General features: G+C 47.9%; 1 protein-coding gene across 3 annotated transcripts in view; it reads left to right on the forward strand.

Moving 5' to 3' along the window:
* LOC124036425 (phosphatidylinositol 4-phosphate 5-kinase type-1 beta-like) overlaps positions 1–19,757 on the forward strand; it is an 85,485-nt gene that overhangs the window by 62,979 nt on the left and 2,749 nt on the right. For all 3 annotated transcript variants that reach the window (XM_046351001.1, XM_046351002.1, XM_046351003.1), the window contains 9 exons: positions 234–386; positions 668–964; positions 8,721–8,923; positions 9,164–9,247; positions 9,940–9,988; positions 10,114–10,198; positions 11,657–11,812; positions 14,388–14,505; positions 17,146–17,275. In XM_046351001.1, coding sequence (XP_046206957.1) covers positions 234–386; positions 668–964; positions 8,721–8,923; positions 9,164–9,247; positions 9,940–9,988; positions 10,114–10,198; positions 11,657–11,812; positions 14,388–14,505; positions 17,146–17,275 — 1,275 coding nt within the window. The remainder of the gene's footprint in view (positions 1–233; positions 387–667; positions 965–8,720; positions 8,924–9,163; positions 9,248–9,939; positions 9,989–10,113; positions 10,199–11,656; positions 11,813–14,387; positions 14,506–17,145; positions 17,276–19,757) is intronic.

The following is a 19,757-nucleotide window of genomic DNA, read 5'->3' on the forward strand; positions in this document are numbered from 1 at the left end:
ACCAGTTATGTTGTGTTGTTGTTTTTACAGGCATATTAAACCAGCTGTGTTGTTGTTTTTACAGGCATATTAAACCAGCTGTGTTGTTTTTACAGGCGTATTAAACCATCTGTGTTGTTTTTACAGGCGTATTAAACCATCTGTGTTGTTTTTACAGGCATATTAAACCAGCTGTGTTGTTTTTACAGGCATATTACACCAGTTATATTATGTGTTGTTGTTTTTCTCCTCAGTACTCTATCTGTAATGAGCCTCTGATTGAGCTGTCCAATCCCGGGGCCAGCGGCTCTCTGTTCTACCTGACCAGCGATGACGAGTTCATCATCAAAACCGTCCAGCACAAAGAGGCAGAGTTTCTCCAGAAACTACTCCCAGGTTACTACATGGTGAGTAACTTATCCAATCTGGTCTGTGTTCCCTATACAGTGCACTACTTTTGACCAGGGCCCATAGGGCTCTGTTTAAAAGTAGTGCACTATATAAGATTTAGGGTTCAATTTAGGTTGCAAACCTAGTCTCAGGCCTTTTAAACAGTGGAATAATACTGAGGTTTAAGGTTTGGGATTCATGGTTAACTGAGTGTTCAGAGCTATATGAACTCTAACCAATCCAGAACCTTAATAATCTACTAACTGCAATCCACCTCTCTCCCCACATCCACACACAGAACCTGAACCAGAACCCACGCACGCTGTTGCCTAAGTTCTACGGTCTATACTGCATCCAGTCTGGAGGCGTCAACATCCGGCTGGTGGTGATGAACAACGTGCTGCCGCGCTCCGTCAAGATGAACTACAAGTACGATCTGAAGGGCTCCACCTACAAGAGACGTGCCTCCAGGAAGGAGAGGGAGAAGGCCTGTCCCGTCTACAAGGACTTGGACTTCCAGGACATGCATGAAGGGCTCTACTTTGACGCTGACACCTACAATGCGCTGATGAAGACCTTACAGAGAGACTGCCTGGTAGGTGTAGACTGGGACAGGTGTGTGTTTGTGTCCGTCCGTCCGTCCGTCTGTCTGTCGGCTCAAACTCTGATTGTGTGGTAGGGCCTGGCGAAGCTGTGCTACAACACTGTCTTGAGTACCAAGAAAAGCAGATTATACAGCTGGTTTGAATGTTATGTCATTTTAACTTGCTGAGTCATCCCAGTATTGCAACGCATCTCAGCAAACACATGGCAGGAGCAATTTAGCAAAACAAAGCCGATTCCTCACATTCTTTCAGTATTGTATGCAGATTATGGAGAGTCGTTCTGGCTTTTCCAGTCATGCTAGAATTAGAAACTAGAAGTACTGTCAGATGAGAAGGCTCAGTTTACAGCACTATCTGTACGCTCATCTCTACAGTCTGCTGTTTTCATTCCCAAACTCTGGACTTAAATGGCCAAACTCCTCGTGATGTCATCCCTTGGACATTGGGTCAGATGCTAGAAGTAGGAAAGGGCACAGATTGTATTTGTAGTTGGACTCCCTCTGTCTCTGGGAAATCAGCAACCTCTCCCATTCAAACAGGATACTCTGCACTCAGTACACACACTCAAATAGTATACACTGCATACATGTACACACACGCATATATACTAATGCAAGTATGTACGCACGTGCGCCACACCCACACACACTCGCTCTCCACTCTTCCACTTCATACTCTGCTACATTGTATACAATCCTAGAACAGTGTGTGTGATTGTAGGGTTGGACAGAGTGTTTTGAGAAAGGGAACTGTGTGTTGCTGCAGTGTTTGGCACTGGGACTGTGTGTTTCCACTGTGGGTTCATTGGGAGATCTGAGCTCTGTTCAGTTCCATGACAGCTCTCCAAACACTAGTGTGATGAAGAAATGTTCCTAGCAGCGTGAGAGCGAGAAAGTAAGGGAGCGCACCAGCCTAAAGATAGGAGTCCAAACTGAGGCTGCATTCCTGTCTATTTCAGAGCAATAGCCACCAGATTAGCCTGTCTAATCTAGTGAAGTAGTGGGATCCGAGCTATTGTTCAACAGAAAGAGAACACCACAACTCTGCTCTGAGCAAGGAGCTACTTTGCCACACCTAAAATGTACATAGAACAAACAGGACCACAACAAGTCAAGCTGGAGATCTATAGGCCTACAGCACTACTATGCTGTACACTGTGTACAGAACTTTTCCATGACACAGGTGGATCCAGGTGAAAGCTATGATCCCTTATTGATGTCACCTGTTAAATCCACTTAAATCAGTGTAGATGAAGGGGAGGAGACGGGTTAAATAAGGATTTTTAAGCCTTGAGACAATTGAGACATGGATTGTGTATGTGTGCCATTCAGAGGCTGAAATTCATAAAATGTAAGTGCCTTTTGAACAGGGTATGGTAGTAGGAGCCAGGCGCACCGGTTTGTGTCAAGAACTGCAACGCTGCTGGGTTTTTCATGCTCAAATGTTTCCCGTGTGTATCAAGAATGGTCCACCACCCAAAGGACATCCAGCCAACGTGACACAACTGTGGGAAACATTGGAGTCAACATGGGGCCAGCACCCCTGTGGAACGCTTCCGGCAAAAGGGGGGGATGGGGACGGGGACTCAATATTAGGATGGTGTTCCTAATGTTTGGAATACTCAGTGTATATCTGTCTTATCTCCCTCTGTTGTCATTGTGCTCTGCTCAGACCTACACTACCTGTTTGTGAATAGATTATTGGTTGATTGATTGAAAACACGTAATCAATAATAATGTGGACTATCACAGATCATATGGTGAATAGTCTTATTCAGCTATTATTATACAGTATAGTTCTTACATAACCCTATGTACTGTACATAACCCTGGCCGCCTTGGCTAGCGCTGAAGGGATATATACATTTGTGGGAAAAGAATGAAGTTGCTCCTAGGCACTGATCTAAGGTCAGTTTAGTATTTTCAACAGTTAGTTAGTATATGTGGAGGGTTAGCTTATTCTAGATCTGTGCCCCTAAGGACAACTTTAAACCAGAGGCTGTTAGGCCTGTGTTGTAACAGTGTGGGTGTTGTCCCTGACAGAGAGAGCATGGTAGTCTCTGTCTGTCTCCAACCAGGAAGTAGACCAGGAACAGGAAGGAAGACACACTTCCTGTTTAAGGTATCCAACCTTTGAAAACTTGGAAATGTTATAGCCTACGATGTGATTGTCAAGGACATTTGTTTTACTCCCCCATAACAATCGCATGGCTTCTGTGAACCAGGTTTTTACCACTTTCATTATATCGGAGACTGAGCTGTTTTTCAACAGCAAACGAGAAGTGGTGACTTAATGAATGGAGTTAGTCTGCATGAGTAGCACGGTGTTGTGGGTATATATAGACCTGTTTGGTAACAGGCTGTCCTGTGTGTTTCTGATGACTCTCCTTTGGGACACCGCCTGGAGTCACGCCTCGATGGATTTGGCTGCTATAGCTGGCTGATTCATCTCCTCTGCTCTCCTTGTGTTTGTTAACTAAACTCACACACTCCTCAATGTTGACTTTCTATTAGCTCAGAATGGAGGGGAAAGGATAACAGTGGTTGACAGATAGGGCTGTGACGGTCATGGAATTTTGGGTGACTGTAATGGGCCGGCCAAATGACCGTGGTCACCGTAATAACCGTTTCATGATGGTCTTCATCCGTAACCGTTGGTTACGCAGTTATTCAGTAATTGTGCCAGCCCTATTCACAGACACTCTAAGATGACCTCTTGTTTGAAGTCTTTTAGAGGACCTCTGTCTCTCTGTCCCTCCCCATCTCTCTTCTCTCACTTCCTTTGTACTTCAAAGTATAAAGGGAACAGTGTCCCTACCACTGAGGAAGTACAGCTCCCACTCAGCCCAGTCAAAACTGTTCGCTGCCCTGGCCCCCCAATGGTGGAACAAACTCCCTCACGACGCCAGGACAGCGGAGTCAATCACCACCTTCCGGAGACACCTGAAACCCCACCTCTTTAAGGAATACCTAGGATAGGTTAAGTAATCCCTCTCACCCCACCCCCCCTAAGTTTTAGATGCACTATTGTTAAGTGACTGTCCCACTGGATGTCATAAGGTGAATGCACCAATTTGTAAGTCGCTCTGGATAAGAGCGTCTGCTAAATGACTTAAATGTAATGTAATGTGTTTCATGCAGGTCATTAATGTGCCAGGCTCAGGTTTTATAATGACTGTTTGTTTGTGTCTGTCTGGGGTGGGGGGCTGTGTCTGGGGGGGGCTGGAGCACAGTGTCGTTGACGTCATGATTCTGACACAATGTTTGTTTTTGAAATGTCTCCTTGTGTAAATGTCTTCCTCTTTTGTCTTTTGTTTAGTAGGGAGAGTTGTTAAGAGACAAAAATACATTATGTAACTGTAACCCAGAACAGAAGTTCAGACTTCTTAAAATGTTTAACGCCAGTGAGCTGTGTGTACATCTGAGCAGTGGTTGTACTGTAAGTGACTGGACTGTAGCTAGTTTGTTATTGTCACGGCTTCCTGCCTTCCCCTCCTGAGCAGTAAGCAAAGCGCCCCCTAAGCAGAATCTCTGTCCGTTTCCATGAGTAAGCAGTAAACCCCTAGCCACAGAGCCTGCTGCAACACCGAAAAACAGGAGAGTGGGATCGAGAGGGACGTGACAGACATGGGTGAGGGGGGGAAGGAGATTCAGCCAAGGTATGGAGGGAAGGGGAGGTAAGGGGTGAGATGAGAGAGGGGGACCAGGAAGTGTCTGCTGCTGAATGTGGGTCACTGAGGGAAATGTAGAGTAGTATGTTTTTCCTTCCTCTCCATCTCTCAACAAACTAAGAACATTAATAAACCATGCCCAGTCCTATGACTGGAAAGGGGAGGGGAGCGCGCATACAGACAGACACTGCTTGGGAACCATTGTTTAGACTCTATCTTGTAACAGAGAGTAATGAAATTGTCACTGCACTGCAGGGCTCTGAGATGTTGTTGAGAGGATGACGATGTCAAATGGAATGACAGTTTAGCGAAGGGTACAATGTTTTGTAAGGGGTTGCCAATCATGAGTGCTGAGGTCTGTTTGTGACTAGGGAAGAGGGACGTGGAGTGGCATTTAACTTGATGTCTGAAAAGGTTTTTGTCTGGGAATGCCCCTATTAATTTGAGACGGAAACAAACACGTATGCTCACATGCACGCACACACACAGCGCCACACACACACAGCGCCACACACACACAGCGCCACACACACACAGCGCCACACACACATACACAGCGCCACACACACACACACACACACACACACACACACACACACACACACACACACACACACACACACACACACACACACACACACAGCGCCACACACACACACACACACACACACACACACACACACACACACACACACACACACACACACACACACACACACACACACACACACACACACACACACACACACACACACACACACACACACACACACACACACAACACCGGATTAATGCAGGGGCTGAAGCTTCTGGGCTTCAGCCCCGATAATAAGGAAATATAAACTGTATATAATTAACTGCATAAAGTGACTGGTCAAGTCAATTGTGTGAGTCATGGGCTCGGCCCAAGAGGCAATGTTCAAAATACAACAGAGAGCATCATTTAGCGACAGAGGATCAATAGTTTATAAAAAATAACTGTGGATTAAGTTTTATCACAAGAATATTTGGGGATCTGACAAAATAAACGAAACACCAACATAAAGTGTCTTAGTGATTTCTTAATCCTGCCCTGCACAAACACACAGAATGTTTGGGATTTGTTTTCTTCTCATTATTGTTATAGAACTCGTGGTGGGTCATGTTGTTCCCCTCTCCTCCTGCCATGTCATGTTGTTCCCCTCTCCTCCTGCCATGTCATGTTGTCCCCCTCTCCTCCTGCCATGTCATGTTGTCCCCCTCTCCTCCTGCCATGTCATGTTGTTCCCCTCTCCTCCTGCCATGTCATGTTGTTCCCCTCTCCTCCTGCCATATCATGTTGTTCCCCTCTCCTCCTGCCATGTCATGTTGTTCCCCTCTCCTCCTGCCATGTTATGTTGTTCCCCTCTCCTCCTGCCATGTCATGTTGTCCCCCTCTCCTCCTGCCATGTCATGTTGTCCCCCTCTCCTCCTGCCATGTCATGTTGTTCCCCTCTCCTCCTGCCATGTCATGTTGTTCCCCTCTCCTCCTGCCATGTCATGTTGTTCCCCTCTCCTCCTGCCATGTCATGTTGTTCCCCTCTCCTCCTGCCATGTCATGTTGTCACCCTCTCCTCCTGCCATGTCATGTTGTTACCCTCTCCTCCTGCCATGTCATGTTGTTACCCTCTCCTCCTGCCATGTCATGTTGTCCCCCTCTCCTCCTGCCATGTCATGTTGTCCCCCTCTCCTCCTGCCATGTCATGTTGTCCCCCTCTCCTCCTGCCATGTCATGTTGTTCCCCTCTCCTCCTGCCATGTCATGTTGTTCCCCTCTCCTCCTGCCATGTCATGTTGTTCCCCCTCCCCCTGCCATGTCATGTTGTCCCCCTCTCCTCCTGCCATGTCATGTTGTTCCCCTCTCCTCCTGCCATGTCATGTTGTCCCCCTCTCCTCCTGCCATGTCATGTTGTTCCCCTCTCCTCCTGCCATGTCATGTTGTTCCCCTCTCCTCCTGCCATGTCATGTTGTTCCCCTCTCCTCCTGCCATGTCATGTTGTTCCCCTCCTCCTGCCATGTCATGTTGTTCCCCTCTCCTCCTGCCATGTCATGTTGTTCCCCTCTCCTCCTGCCATGTCATGTTGTCCCCCTCTCCTCCTGCCATGTCATGTTGTTCCCCTCTCCTCCTGCCACGTCATGTTGTCCCCTCTCCTCCTGCGTCATGTTGTCCCCCTCTCCTCCTGCCACATCATGTTGTCCCCCCTCCTCCTCCATGTTGTCCCCCTCTCCTCCTGCCACGTCATGTTGTCCCCCTCTCCTCCTGCCACGTCATGTTGTCCCCCTCTCCTCCTGCCACGTCATGTTGTCCCCCTCTCCTACTGCCACGTCATGTTGTCCCCCTCTCCTCCTGCCACGTCATGTTGTCCCCCTCTCCTCCTGCCATGTCATGTTGTCCCCCTCTCCTCCTGCCATGTCATGTTGTCCGCCTCTCCTCCTGCCATGTCATGTTGTCCGCCTCTCCTCCTGCCATGTCATGTTGTCCCCCTCTCCTCCTGCCATGTCATGTTGTCCCCCTCTCCTCCTGCCATGTCATGTTGTCCCCCTCTCCTCCTGCCATGTCATGTGATTCTGTCATTCCTTTGGAAGATGACGGGGACAACAATGCCCTCTCTCACAAAGCCAAACCACGGCAGATCTCAAATGACACCCTATTCCCCATGCAGTGCTACAGCTGGATCTAGCCACTACGCCTAACATAAAAACATATGGAATGGAGACATTCCATCAAATGTCAATGTAAAAGCTGAGAATTGTAATTATTTTAAGGACACTCCTGACCTCTAACGACCAACTAAAATCTAAAACTGACCTTACCTTAACCAAACCCTAACCATAACCTGATTTTTACCAATTCTGAAATTAAATATCAGTTTGCAGGTCAGGAGTGTCCTTATAGCCTTTTCCGGGCAGGTTGGTGTGTGGCTCTATTCAAAATGGTTGCCTTTGAATAGGACGGGGGAGTCAAGAGGAAGGGATGCAAATCAGAGACATGGAAAAGACCAAGCTCGAACAAGAGCACAAGTGTTTATTCTGAATGTTTGTGTGTATGTGTGGCTGGTGTGCGCGCGTGTCTGTATGATTGTTCATGGTTTGCATTCGTCTTAAAAGGACACTACAGAACTAATAAACCATGATTAAACCACCAACAATAAAGCACGAATAAAGACTCATTTACCATGGGGATATCCTGGAAATAGCTGTTCTATAATCTTATTGTGGGTGTGCTCAGTCATGGTGCAATGGATTCTAGTTCTAGATACATCAGTGGTATGATAACATATCTAAAGGCCATCTTTGCTCAACTATATGCATCCTACTGTCCACTCTTAGTAAGGGTGTGTTTGTGTTAGTCTTTATTATCAAATATCCTCATTCTGGACATATTAGTTCACATTTCTTACATTATGTATCAAAAGGCAAGTTAGCTGGTTCTGTTGTGGTCCTTTTACTCAGCTTGTTTTCTACTAGCCAGTTCCATATAACGGATGATGATGACTGAGTCCGTTATGGCAAGTTTGGAAGTTCCCGATGTTGGAAATACTGTTTACGGAATCCAACTGAGAGCAGATTCTAGGAATTACCATGACAATCATGATGACCATTCCTTGTTTCTCGTTGTCGTCTCTCTTACAGACAGACAGACAGTGCTATTCTTGGAAGTTTCGGGGATTGGTACAATAATGCTTAGAATAAGACGATTCCCGTGGTCCAATGATGGAAAATCAGGCAAACTACATTAGCATTTTTTTGGATGCCAATTCGATAATCCTATTATGGCAGAAGGGACTATAAAAAGGATGACTTTCCACACATCATATCACAATTGCCTATTTATCTTTGGTCACACAGAAATAGGGTCACACTTCAATAACCCAGATGATTAAAAAAACACTATTTTTGTTTAAAATGCACACGGCTGTGTGTGATACTGGTCAGATTCCGGACTTAGACCAAGGCCAACAGCTCCAACTGTTTCCACTCTTTGCTAGCCTACAGGTTGTTTTGATGTTGTTTCAGATCATGGTAATTAACTGTGTGGTTTCATGTTGTGTGCTGCAGGTGTTGGAGAGCTTTAAGATCATGGACTACAGTCTGCTTCTGGCCGTGCATGTTCTGGACCAGAGCCCGAAGGAGGGCGGCGAGCCGGGCCAGGCAGTGGGGGATGGCAAGCGGCCCGTGGCCCAGAGGGTCCTCTACTCCACAGCCATGGAGGCTATCCAGGGGGACGGCAAGGCTGCCGAGGCCCACACCACAGACGACACGTGAGTCAGCTCACCTCAGTCATACTGCCCATACACATTCAAAGACAACCACACGTACAGTACACAATCATATACACTGTGTAATAGCTTGATGACATTTACACGTACACACACTCACATTCACATACACTGAAAAATACATGGCAAAACTCTTACAAACAATGATCAAAACCCTTAATGTGTCTCCTGACCTGACTACATTCTGTGACTGGACCTGCATTTTACTGGGCTGTATTTCAGGATGGGTGGAATTCCTGCCAAGTCACACAAAGAAGAGAAGCTGCTTATTTTCCTGGGCATCATCGACATCCTGCAGTCCTACAGGTTTAACATGACTTCATAACATGCTATATTATATAGCATAATAACATACTATAATGTTCTGTAACATGGAGGGTTCGTCGCTACGCCCACAGACTAGTTAGCATTACATATTCTGATTGATTGGATATCAAGCAGCCACTCTCCTGGGTCCTTAAAGCATCATTTTCTATCCAACTCTGTTAATAAGGGTTCTGTAGCTGTCAGTCTTTCCTATTCACTCTGGTGAAGCATTGATTTTCTGTCCCAATGCAGGGAGTAAGGGAGAGAGAAGAGGTAGTGAGAGGGAGAGAGAAGCTCCTCAGTGTGACAAGCCTCGAGGGCCAGAGAGACAGAAGTGTCCCTAAAGCTTGTTCCCTTGTCCATATCTCAGCATCTCTAAGCTGACCTCAGGACCTGTCTGTCAGTGTCTTGGCTGGGGAGTTACATAATGATATCATTCCCCATATATCTTTTCATATGAATCATCTTCCCTTGCCAACTGTTTGCTTGCCTCAGTCCATCAATTGCACTGTCAAATGTAACTAGAATGGGAGCATATTATGTAACATTAAATGTAATATTGCTGTGGTTCCTGTTCTGTCTTTGGTGTCAACGGGAAGCATCTCAGGTTTTGGGTGATTGGGCTTGGTGAGGGGTTGGGTTTGTTGCATAACAAGCTCTGTTTGTGACAAGACTTCTTGTTTCCCCCTCAGATTGATTAAGAAGTTGGAACACTCATGGAAGGCCCTGGTCTACGACGGCGTAAGTTGATATGCTGCTGATTACGTGTGTCCTTCTGAACACACACCGTTCATAGGTTCCATTCTTATTGATCTCAAATAGCCCTCCCTGATAAAAGCCTGTATTGTCTTCTGTTCTGTCCTCAGGACTCTGTCTCGGTGCACCGGCCTGGTTTCTATGCCAACCGATTCCTCAAGTTCATGAGCACTTCAGTGTTCCGGAAGACTCCGAGTAAGTCTGCTGGCTTCTATTCCTCAGTCCCCTATGACAGGGATACATTTATGACTTAAGCTGTCACACATGCCAGGCACTGGGATCGGAAAACAAGTGTAATGGTATAAGGGGTATGAGGGCTAAGACTGAGACTACAATAACACTATGTTGGTGTGTCACCTACAGTTTAGTCAATTTTAAACCATTGGAAATGTTTGTACAGATTGATTTGTTAGTCACCTGCTGTGTTGAAGGCAACAACGCAGCTGTGTTGATGTAAGGTATACATTTCCCCTGTAAGAGGACGTGATTGTGTTTTACCAGTTTGTTATGTGGATGATCCAGTGACACATACACTGTTGTCAGTCAATTAAATAGGTCAGGTTTCAAACCCTCCCTCAGCTCCTCTCGCTGTGCTTTACACTGACATACTGATATAGATTCTTGGCGAAAGCGACTTACGGTTATGTGTCCATGCATACATTCACGTAGTTGCATATTTCAGTAGTTCTGTTCTGCCTTTAGTTCTTTCCCCAGAAATATCTTGTTATCAGAGAGGTGTTTAGTTTCTCCCTATTAACAGAAGTCTATGGTTGTCCTCTGTTTGGGTGGTGGCCATGCCAGTCCCCCAGTGGGGGTAATTTAGGAACCCACCCCAGTGGCTGAAGCCCTTCTCACTTCAGGGTTTTGACTTGTGGAATGTTTCATGTTAAGATGAAATAAAGCAGTGTGCAATGCTGATTCAATGAAGATGGTTTCTGCGATGGTTTGTGGATTTAGATGCTTGGTATTATTATGGCAATGCTTCTGCAGAGTTAGATACAATGGGGGGGGGATTTCATGCTCTGCTTGGGAGTCAGAATGGAACATCGGGGGACAGTTTCATAATGATCATTATGCGTTAACAGTTTGATCATTTTACTGCTACTTTGGGAAAGACACTTCAAGCTTGATTATGCACGATAATGGTTACAATCAGGGTAATCTGTTCCCTCCATCTCGCCCTCTTTCTCTCTTGCTCGACCCCTTCACTCTCATTCCTACCCCCTCACTCTCTCCCCAACCCCCTCTTTCTCTCTTGCTCGACCCCTTCACTCTCATTCCTACCCCCTCACTCTCTCCCCAACCCCCTCTTTCTCTCTTGCTCGACCCCTTCACTCTCATTCCTACCCCCTCACTCTCTCCCCAACCCCCTCTTTCTCTCTTGTTCGACCCCTTCACTCTCATTCCTACCCCCTCACTCTCTCCCCAACCCCCTCTTTCTCTCTTGCTCGACCCCTTCACTCTCATTCCTACCCCCTCACTCTCTCCCCAACCCCCGATTTCTCTCTTGCTCCCTCTCTCCTTATCTTCCTCTCTCCCTTCCCTCCGCTCTCCTTTTCTCTTCCCCCACCACTCGTTTCTGTCTCCCTCTCTCTTTTACCTCGCTCCCCATCCCACTCCCATCGCTTTCTCTCTCTATCTATCTCTCTGCAGCCATTCGCTTCTCCCCTTCTAAGAGGACTCACACATCCATCCCTGCTCTGAAGTCGTCCTCTCAGGAGATCCTGTCTTCTCAGAAGGAAGAGAAGGAGGAGGAGAGGAGGCAGAGTCTGGGAGGAGCACGCAGTCTGGCCAGTCTAGACGGACAAGGTAGACCAGCACACGATTATCAATCATCCACACATTCATGTGTTGTAAAAACAAAAAGCACCTGAGAGAAATCACTTCCCAGATATGTCATGTAGATCATACCTCTCATTATGTCTGGACTGATGGGCCTTCGAAAACCACTTGGTCCCCATAAACTAGTCCCTCAGTAGTGCCATAGTGTCTCCACCTCCAGCCCCCACTGAAATGTTACCTCACCGGAAAGAAAACACAGTCTATATCCTGTTATCAACAGCCAGTCCTCCTAACTCATCCCTCTCGCTGTCTCTCTCGCTGTCTCTCTTTCGCTCTCTCTCTCTCTCTCTCTCTCTCTCTCTCTCTCTCTCTCTCTCTCTCTCTCTCGCTCTCTCTCTCTCTCTCTCTCTCTCGCTGTCTCTCTTTCGCTCTCTCTCTCTCTCTCTCTCTCTCTCTCTCTCTCTCTCTCTCTCTCTCTCTCTCTCTCTCTGTCTCTGTCTCTGTCTCTGTCTCTGTCCCTGTGTGAGTGATTGAGTTAGCGTTATTCATGTAAACTCTTTCTGTGTCTCTTGAGGAGTCATTATCAGGCCCTGACTCCAGTGGCTGGCTGGATTAGAATCAGGCCCTGACTCCAGTGGCTGGCTGGATTAGAATCAGGCCCTGACTCCAGTGGCTGGCTGGATTAGAATCAGGCCCTGACTCCAGTGGCTGGCTGGATTAGAATCAGGCCCTGACCTCCAGTGGCTAACTGGATTAGAATCAGGCCCTGACTCCAGTGGCTGGCTGGATTCGAATCAGGCCCTGACTCCAGTGGCTGGCTAGATTCGAATCAGGCCCTGACTCCAGTGGCTGGCTGGATTCAAATCAGGCCCTGACTCCAGTGGCTGGCTGGATTCGAATCAGGCCCTGACTCCAGTGGCTGGCTGGATTCGAATCAGGCCCTGACTCCAGTGGCTGGCTGGATTTGAATCAGGCCCTGACTCCAGTGGCTGGCTGGATTCGAATCAGGCCCTGACTCCAGTGGCTGGCTGGATTCAAATCAGGCCCTGACTCCAGTGGCTGGCTGGATTAGAATCAGGCCCTGACTCCAGTGGCTGGCTGGATTAGAATCAGGCCCTGACTCCAGTGGCTGGCTGGATTAGAATCAGGCCCTGACTCCAGTGGCTAACTGGATTAGAATCAGGCCCTGACTCCAGTGGCTGGCTGGATTCGAATCAGGCCCTGACTCCAGTGGCTGGCTGGATTCAAATCAGGCCCTGACTCCAGTGGCTGGCTGGATTCGAATCAGGCCCTGACTCCAGTGGCTGGCTGGATTCGAATCAGGCCCTGACTCCAGTGGCTGGCTGGATTTGAATCAGGCCCTGACTCCAGTGGCTGGCTGGATTTGAATCAGGCCCTGACTCCAGTGGCTGGCTGGATTCAAATCAGGCCCTGACTCCAGTGGCTGGCTGGATTTGAATCAGGCCCTGACTCCAGTGGCTGGCTGGATTTGAATCAGGCCCTGACTCCAGTGGCTGGCTGGATTTGAATCAGGCCCTGACTCCAGTGGCTGGCTGGATTTGAATCAGGCCCTGACTCCAGTGGCTGGCTGGATTTGAATCAGGCCCTGACTCCAGTGGCTGGCTGGATTTGAATCAGGCCCTGACTCCAGTGGCTGGCTGGATTCGAATCAGGCCCTGACTCCAGTGGCTGGCTGGATTAGAATTAGGCCCCTTTCTATAATAGTAACTCAGTGTCATGACTCTTCCTCTACGGTAACACCACTGTTGGCCAATATTACAGGAAGAGATGAGGGTGCAGACTTCTGAGTAAGAGAGAGAAGTCTTGTTTCATATTGCAACATAGCTACTTTAGTTTATATGAAATCTTATTTTAACTAAACAACACCTTTGTGCACGTTCTATGTCCAACCTTCATATAACATACCATAAAGACATTCATATATTTTACATGTACAGTTTCATTTTCAATAGCTTACTCTACGTATTCTAGTGAACCAATTCCAGGCATACCTTCGGTCTGGTTAGAAAACCCTATTTTGAGGGATAAAAGGTTCTTGTAGGGACAATTACATAATAATTGTATGCACAATACATGGTTGTTTTATTATCTCAACTAATTCAAACCCATGTTCTGTCCTGTAGCTTCGACATCCAGTCTGTACTGTAGGTCTTTAGATCATGTGTTAAATTAATAGCACAGCACAAGCATCCAGGACTTTGTCCTTGCCCTGTCACATCTGCATACTCTTTTGGGGTTTAGGCCCAGGTTGCTGTTATACAAATACAGTTAATGATACATTGACTGACTGAAGGCATTATTAGTGAGGTCATGGCTTTGTGTGTATCTCTCAGTGAGGTCATGGCTATGTGTGTATCTCTCAGTGAGGTCATGGCTTTGTGTGTATCTCTCAGTGAGGTCATGGCTTTGTGTGTATCTCTCAGTGAGGTCATGGCTTTGTGTGTATCTCTCAGTGAGGTCATGGCTTTGTGTGTATCTCTCAGTGAGGTCATGGCTTTGTGTGTATCTCTCAGTGAGGTCATGGCTTTGTGTGTATCTCTGTGAGCTCATGGCTTTGTGTGTGTTTGTGTGTTTCTCCTAGTGTTTGGCTCCTATCTGCGCCCTGACCTAGTCCCTGACACCCCATCTTCCTACGAGGGCTCCTCCATGGGAACCATCTCCTCCTCCTCCATCAACCTGGAGACCCAGTCTGAAGACAGGTACCTCCCTCCCTCCCTCCCTCCCTCCCTCCCTCCCTCCCTCCCTCCCTCCCTCCCTCCCTCCCTCCCTCCCTCCCTCCCTCCCTCCCTCCCTCCCTCCCTCCACCTGGAGACTCTGTTCCCTCCCTCCCTCCCTCCACCTGGAGACTCTGTTCCCTCCCTCCCTCCCTCCACCTGGAGACTCTGTTCCCTCCCTCCCTCCCTCCCTCCCTCCCTCCCTCCCTCCCTCCCTCCCTCCCTCCCTCCCTCCCTCCCTCCCTCCCTCCCTCCCTCCCTCCCTCCCTCCCTCCCTCCCTCCCTCCACCTGGAGACTCTGTTCCCTCCCTCCACCTGGAGACTCTGTTCCCTCCCTCCCTCCACCTGGAGACTCTGTTCCCTCCCTCCCTCCCTCCCTCCACCTGGAGACTCTGTTCCCTCCCTCCCTCCACCTGGAGACTCTGTTCCCTCCCTCCCTCCACCTGGAGACTCTGTTCCCTCCCTCCCTCCACCTGGAGACTCTGTTCCCTCCCTCCCTCCCTCCACCTGGAGACTCTGTTACCTCCCTCCCTCCCTCCCTCCCTCTGGAGACTCTGTTCCCTCCCTCCCTCCCTCCACCTGGAGACTCTGTTCCCTCCCTCCACCTGGAGACTCTGTTCCCTCCCTCCCTCCACCTGGAGACTCTGTTCCCTCCCTCCCTCCCTCCCTCCCTCCCTCCCTCCCTCCCTCCCTCCCTCCCTCCCTCCCTCCCTCCCTCCCTCCCCCTCCCTCCCTCCACCTGGAGACTCTGTTCCCTCCCTCCCTCCCTCCCTCCCTCCCTCCCTCCCTCCCTCCCTCCCTCCCTGTTCCCTCCCTCCCTCCCTCCCTCCCTCCCTCCCTCCCTCCCTCCCTCCACCTGGAGACTCTGTTCCCTCCATTCCCTCCATCCCTCTATCTGAGGACCCCTTCCACCTGTCCTCTCAAAGGCCCAATTATAATCAGATATATTTACACTCGTGTAAATATTGGCAACAATGATTTTGACCTGGGACACCAGGTGAGTAAACAATTGCGCTAATCAGTGACTAAACCAACTAACCCTGCAGATCAGATCACCAGCAGGGCCTCTGAGTGGATCAGCCCTGCCTACCATAGGGATTCCCCTGAGGGGAGAGTGTGACAGGAAGAGTGCGAGGGTGGAGAGTACAATGTAAATAATAACCGGTGAAATCACTGAGCTACCTGGGAGGCCAGATGGAAAACATAGGACTCAGCCTATTGTGATGACAAGCCACATGGAACAGGTGACTCAGAGTCCTCAGGCTTTTTGACAGTATGTTATACACTAGAGATAGATGCCCTGGAAGAGCCAAGAAAACCCTCACTGGACAGTTATTCACATTGCTCAACCTACATCCAGTTCAGATGCAGTGTGCAGGCCATAAACCATGGACTTTAAATTCTAACCTCCCTCTAGAAAGAACTGTTTATTTTCCTCTCATCTCTCTCCCTCCCTCCGTCTGTCTCTCCCCCCGTCTCTCTCTCTGTCTCTCTCTGTCTCTCTCTGTCTCTCTCTGTCTCTCTCTGTCTCTCTCTCTGTCTCTCTCTCTGTCTCTCTCTCTGTCTCTCTCTCTGTCTCTCTGTGTCTCTCTCTGTCTCTCTCTCTGTCTCTCTGTGTCTCTCTCTGTCTCTCTCTCTGTCTCTCTCTCTGTCTCTCTGTGTCTCTCTCTGTCTCTCTGTCTCTCTCTCTGTCTCTCTCTGTCTCTCTCTGTGTCTCTTTCTCTGTCTCTCTCTCTGTCTCTCTATCTCTGTCTCACTGTCTCTCTCTATCTGTCTCTCTCTCTGTCTCTCTCTGTCTCTCTCTCTGTCTCTCTCTGTCTCTCTCTCTGTCTCTTTCTCTGTCTCTCTATCTCTGTCTCTCTATCTCTGTTTCTCTGTCTCTCTGTCTCTCTGTCTCTGTCTCTCTGTCTCTCTGTCTCTCTCTGTCTCTCTCTCTCTGTCTCTCTCTGTCTCTCTCGTTTGACTCAAGGCTTTCAGAAGGTCTGATTTAAGAGACATTGTTAGAAGAGGGAGTGTAATTTTCTGACAGGGTGACTTTTTCTATGTATGTACATAATCCCTTTTCTGAGGTGTGTGTGTGCCTGCATGTCACCTTTAAGAGGGGTAGGCAATAACATGCCATAAAATGGTAAACACATTCCTGAATTTAAGCAAAGTCAGGAGTCAGCTGACATGCATCAAGGAAATAGCCTGTTTCAGATGTACACCAGCCCCCAGTGCCCCCTGCTGTTCACACGATGCTGTGTTTTAAAGGATGTTTATTTTCCCAGATTATTTGGGACTCTTTTTAGAGGTCCATAACCCAGTAAAGGAGTTCCACATAAAACATAATGTCCCAGAATTCCCTTACTTAAATGAACTTATCCTGTTTGTAAGTTCTTAGACATGAACTTCCCCTAGAGACCTCTAGTCTATAGCCAGACACCAGACACACAGGTTTTCCTCTGTTTCCCTGAAGGGGGTTTCACCTGGCTCTCTTTTTCATGTTGGATTCTTTGATTTGCTATGCAGTTAATCTTGCACTATGGTCAAAAGAAGGGAGCTATGAAGGGAATAGGGTGCCATTTGGGACTCTTATTTGTATATCTACTTATGTGTGTTTCTTGTTCTCCTGTTTCCCCTCAGAGATGAAATGGTGTCCAGCTCAACATTCACCCTGCAGGACAGCGCCATCTGTCTGACTTCAGAGCAGAGCACCATGGACGTAGAGGTGGACATGGACCGGGATGATGGCTCAGTGCTCGATGTCTACTTGGTGAGTATTCACTCACTGGGTGTGTCCCAAATTACACCTTATTCCCTACATAATGCACTACTTTTGACCAGGGCCCATAGGCCTCTGCTCAACACCCTATTTCCGATAAGATGATACATTTTAAAAGGTTTTCTGCTCAAGGTTTTTTTTTTAAACCTTTATTTAACTAGGCAAGTCGGTTAAGAACAAATTATTATTTTCAATGAAGGCCTAGGAACAGTGGGTTAACTGCCTTGTTCAGGGGCAGAATGACAGATTTTTACCTTGCCAGCTCGGGGATTCGATCTTGTAACCTTTAGGTTCTAACCACTAGGCTACCTGCCGCCCCAACATGACATGTTCTACTCTGATTCAGCCACTGTCTCCTGTATTCCTGACCCTGAGTGGGCTCTAGGAAATGTATCCTCCATATTTATTCATCTGGCAGATAAACACACCCCTTTTAATCAATTCAGAGTCAAAGATAATGTAGGTGAAACCCTTGGTTTTCAAATCAAATCAAATTGTATTTGTCACATGTGCCAAATACACCTTACAGTAAAATGCTTACTTACGAGCCCTTATCCAACAATGCCTTTTTAAGAAAAATAAGTGGTAAGTAATAAATAGATCAAATAATTAAACAGCAGCAGTAAAATAACGATAGTGAGGCTATTTACAGGGGGTACCGGTACAGAGTCAATGTGGAGACTATATACAGGGGGTACCGGTACAGAGTCAATGTGGAGACTATATACAGGGGGTACCGGTACAGAGTCAATGTGGAGACTATATACAGGGGGTACCGGTACAGAGTCAATGTGGAGACTATATACAGGGGGTACCGGTACAGAGTCAATGTGGAGACTATATACAGGGGGTACCGGTACAGAGTCAATGTGGAGACTATATACAGGGGGTACCAGGGGGTACAGAGTCAATGTGGAGACTATATACAGGGGGTACCGGTACAGAGTCAATGTGGAGACTATATACAGGGGGTACCGGTACAGAGTCAATGTGGAGACTATATACAGGGGGTACCGGTACAGAGTCAATGTGGAGACTATATACAGGGGGTACCGGTACAGAGTCAATGTGGAGACTATATACAGGGGGTACCGGTACAGAGTCAATGTGGAGACTATATACAGGGGGTACCGGTACAGAGTCAATGTGGAGACTATATACAGGGGATACCGGTACAGAGTCAATGTGGAGACTATATACAGGGGGTACCGGTACAGAGTCAATGTGGAGACTATATACAGGGGGTACCGGTACAGAGTCAATGTGGAGACTATATACAGGGGGTACCGGTACAGAGTCAATGTGGAGACTATATACAGGGGGTACCGGTACAGAGTCAATGTGGAGACTATATACAGGGGGTACCGGTACAGAGTCAATGTGGAGACTATATACAGGGGGTACCGGTACAGAGTCAATGTGGAGACTATATACAGGGGGTACCGGTACAGATTCAATGTGCGGGGGGTACCGGTACAGAGGGGGGGGCACCGGTTAATTGAGGTAATATGTAAATGTAGGTAGAGTTAAAGGGACCATGCATAAATAATAAACAGAGTGTAGCAGCAGTGTAAAAGGGGGAAGGCAATGCAAATAGTCTGAGTAGCCCGTTGATTAGCAGTTCAGGAGTCTTATGGCTTGGGGGTAGAAGCTGTTAAGAAGCTTTTTGAACCTAGACATGGCGCTCTGGTACCGCTTGCCGTGGGGTAGCAGAGTAGCAGAGAAAACAGACTTTTCTCTGGTGCTCTCGATGGTGCAGCTGTGGAACCTTTTGAGGACCAATGCCAAATCTTTTCAGTCTCCTGAGGGGGAATAGGTGTTGTCGTTCCCTCCTCACGACTGTCTTAATGTGTTTGGACCATGATAGTTTGTTGGTGATGTGGACACCAAGGAACTTGAAGCTCTCAACTTGCTCCACAACAGCCCTGTCGATGAGAATGGGGGCGTGCTCGGTCCTCCTTTTCCTGTAGTCCAGAATCATGTTGTTTGTCTTGATCACGTTGAGGTAGAGGATGTTTTAGAGGTAGAGGTTGTTGTCCTGGCACCACACGGCCAGGTCGCTGACCTCCTCCCTATAGGCTGTCTCATCATTGTCGGTGATCAGGCCTACCACTGTTGTGTCATCAGCAAACTTGATGATGGTGTTGGAGTCGTGCCTAGCCATGCAGTCATGAGTGAACAGGGAGTACAGGAGGGGACCCCTTGTTGAGGATCAGCGTGGCGGATATGTTGTTACCTAGTCTTACCTGGGGACGGCCCGTCAGGAAGTCCAGGATCCAGTTGCAGAGGGAGGAGTTTAGTCCCAAGGTCCTTAGCTTACTGATGAGTTTTGAGGGCACTATGGTGTTGAATGCTGAGCTGTAGTCAATGAATGGCATTCTCAAATAGGTGTTCCTTTTGTCCAGGTGGGAAAGGGCAGTGTTGAGTGCAATAGAAATTGCATCATCTGTTGGGGCGGTATGCAAATTGGAGT

The sequence above is a fragment of the Oncorhynchus gorbuscha genome, linkage group LG05, assembly GCF_021184085.1.
Source record: "Oncorhynchus gorbuscha isolate QuinsamMale2020 ecotype Even-year linkage group LG05, OgorEven_v1.0, whole genome shotgun sequence".
NCBI classification, from domain to species: Eukaryota; Metazoa; Chordata; class Actinopteri; order Salmoniformes; family Salmonidae; genus Oncorhynchus; species Oncorhynchus gorbuscha.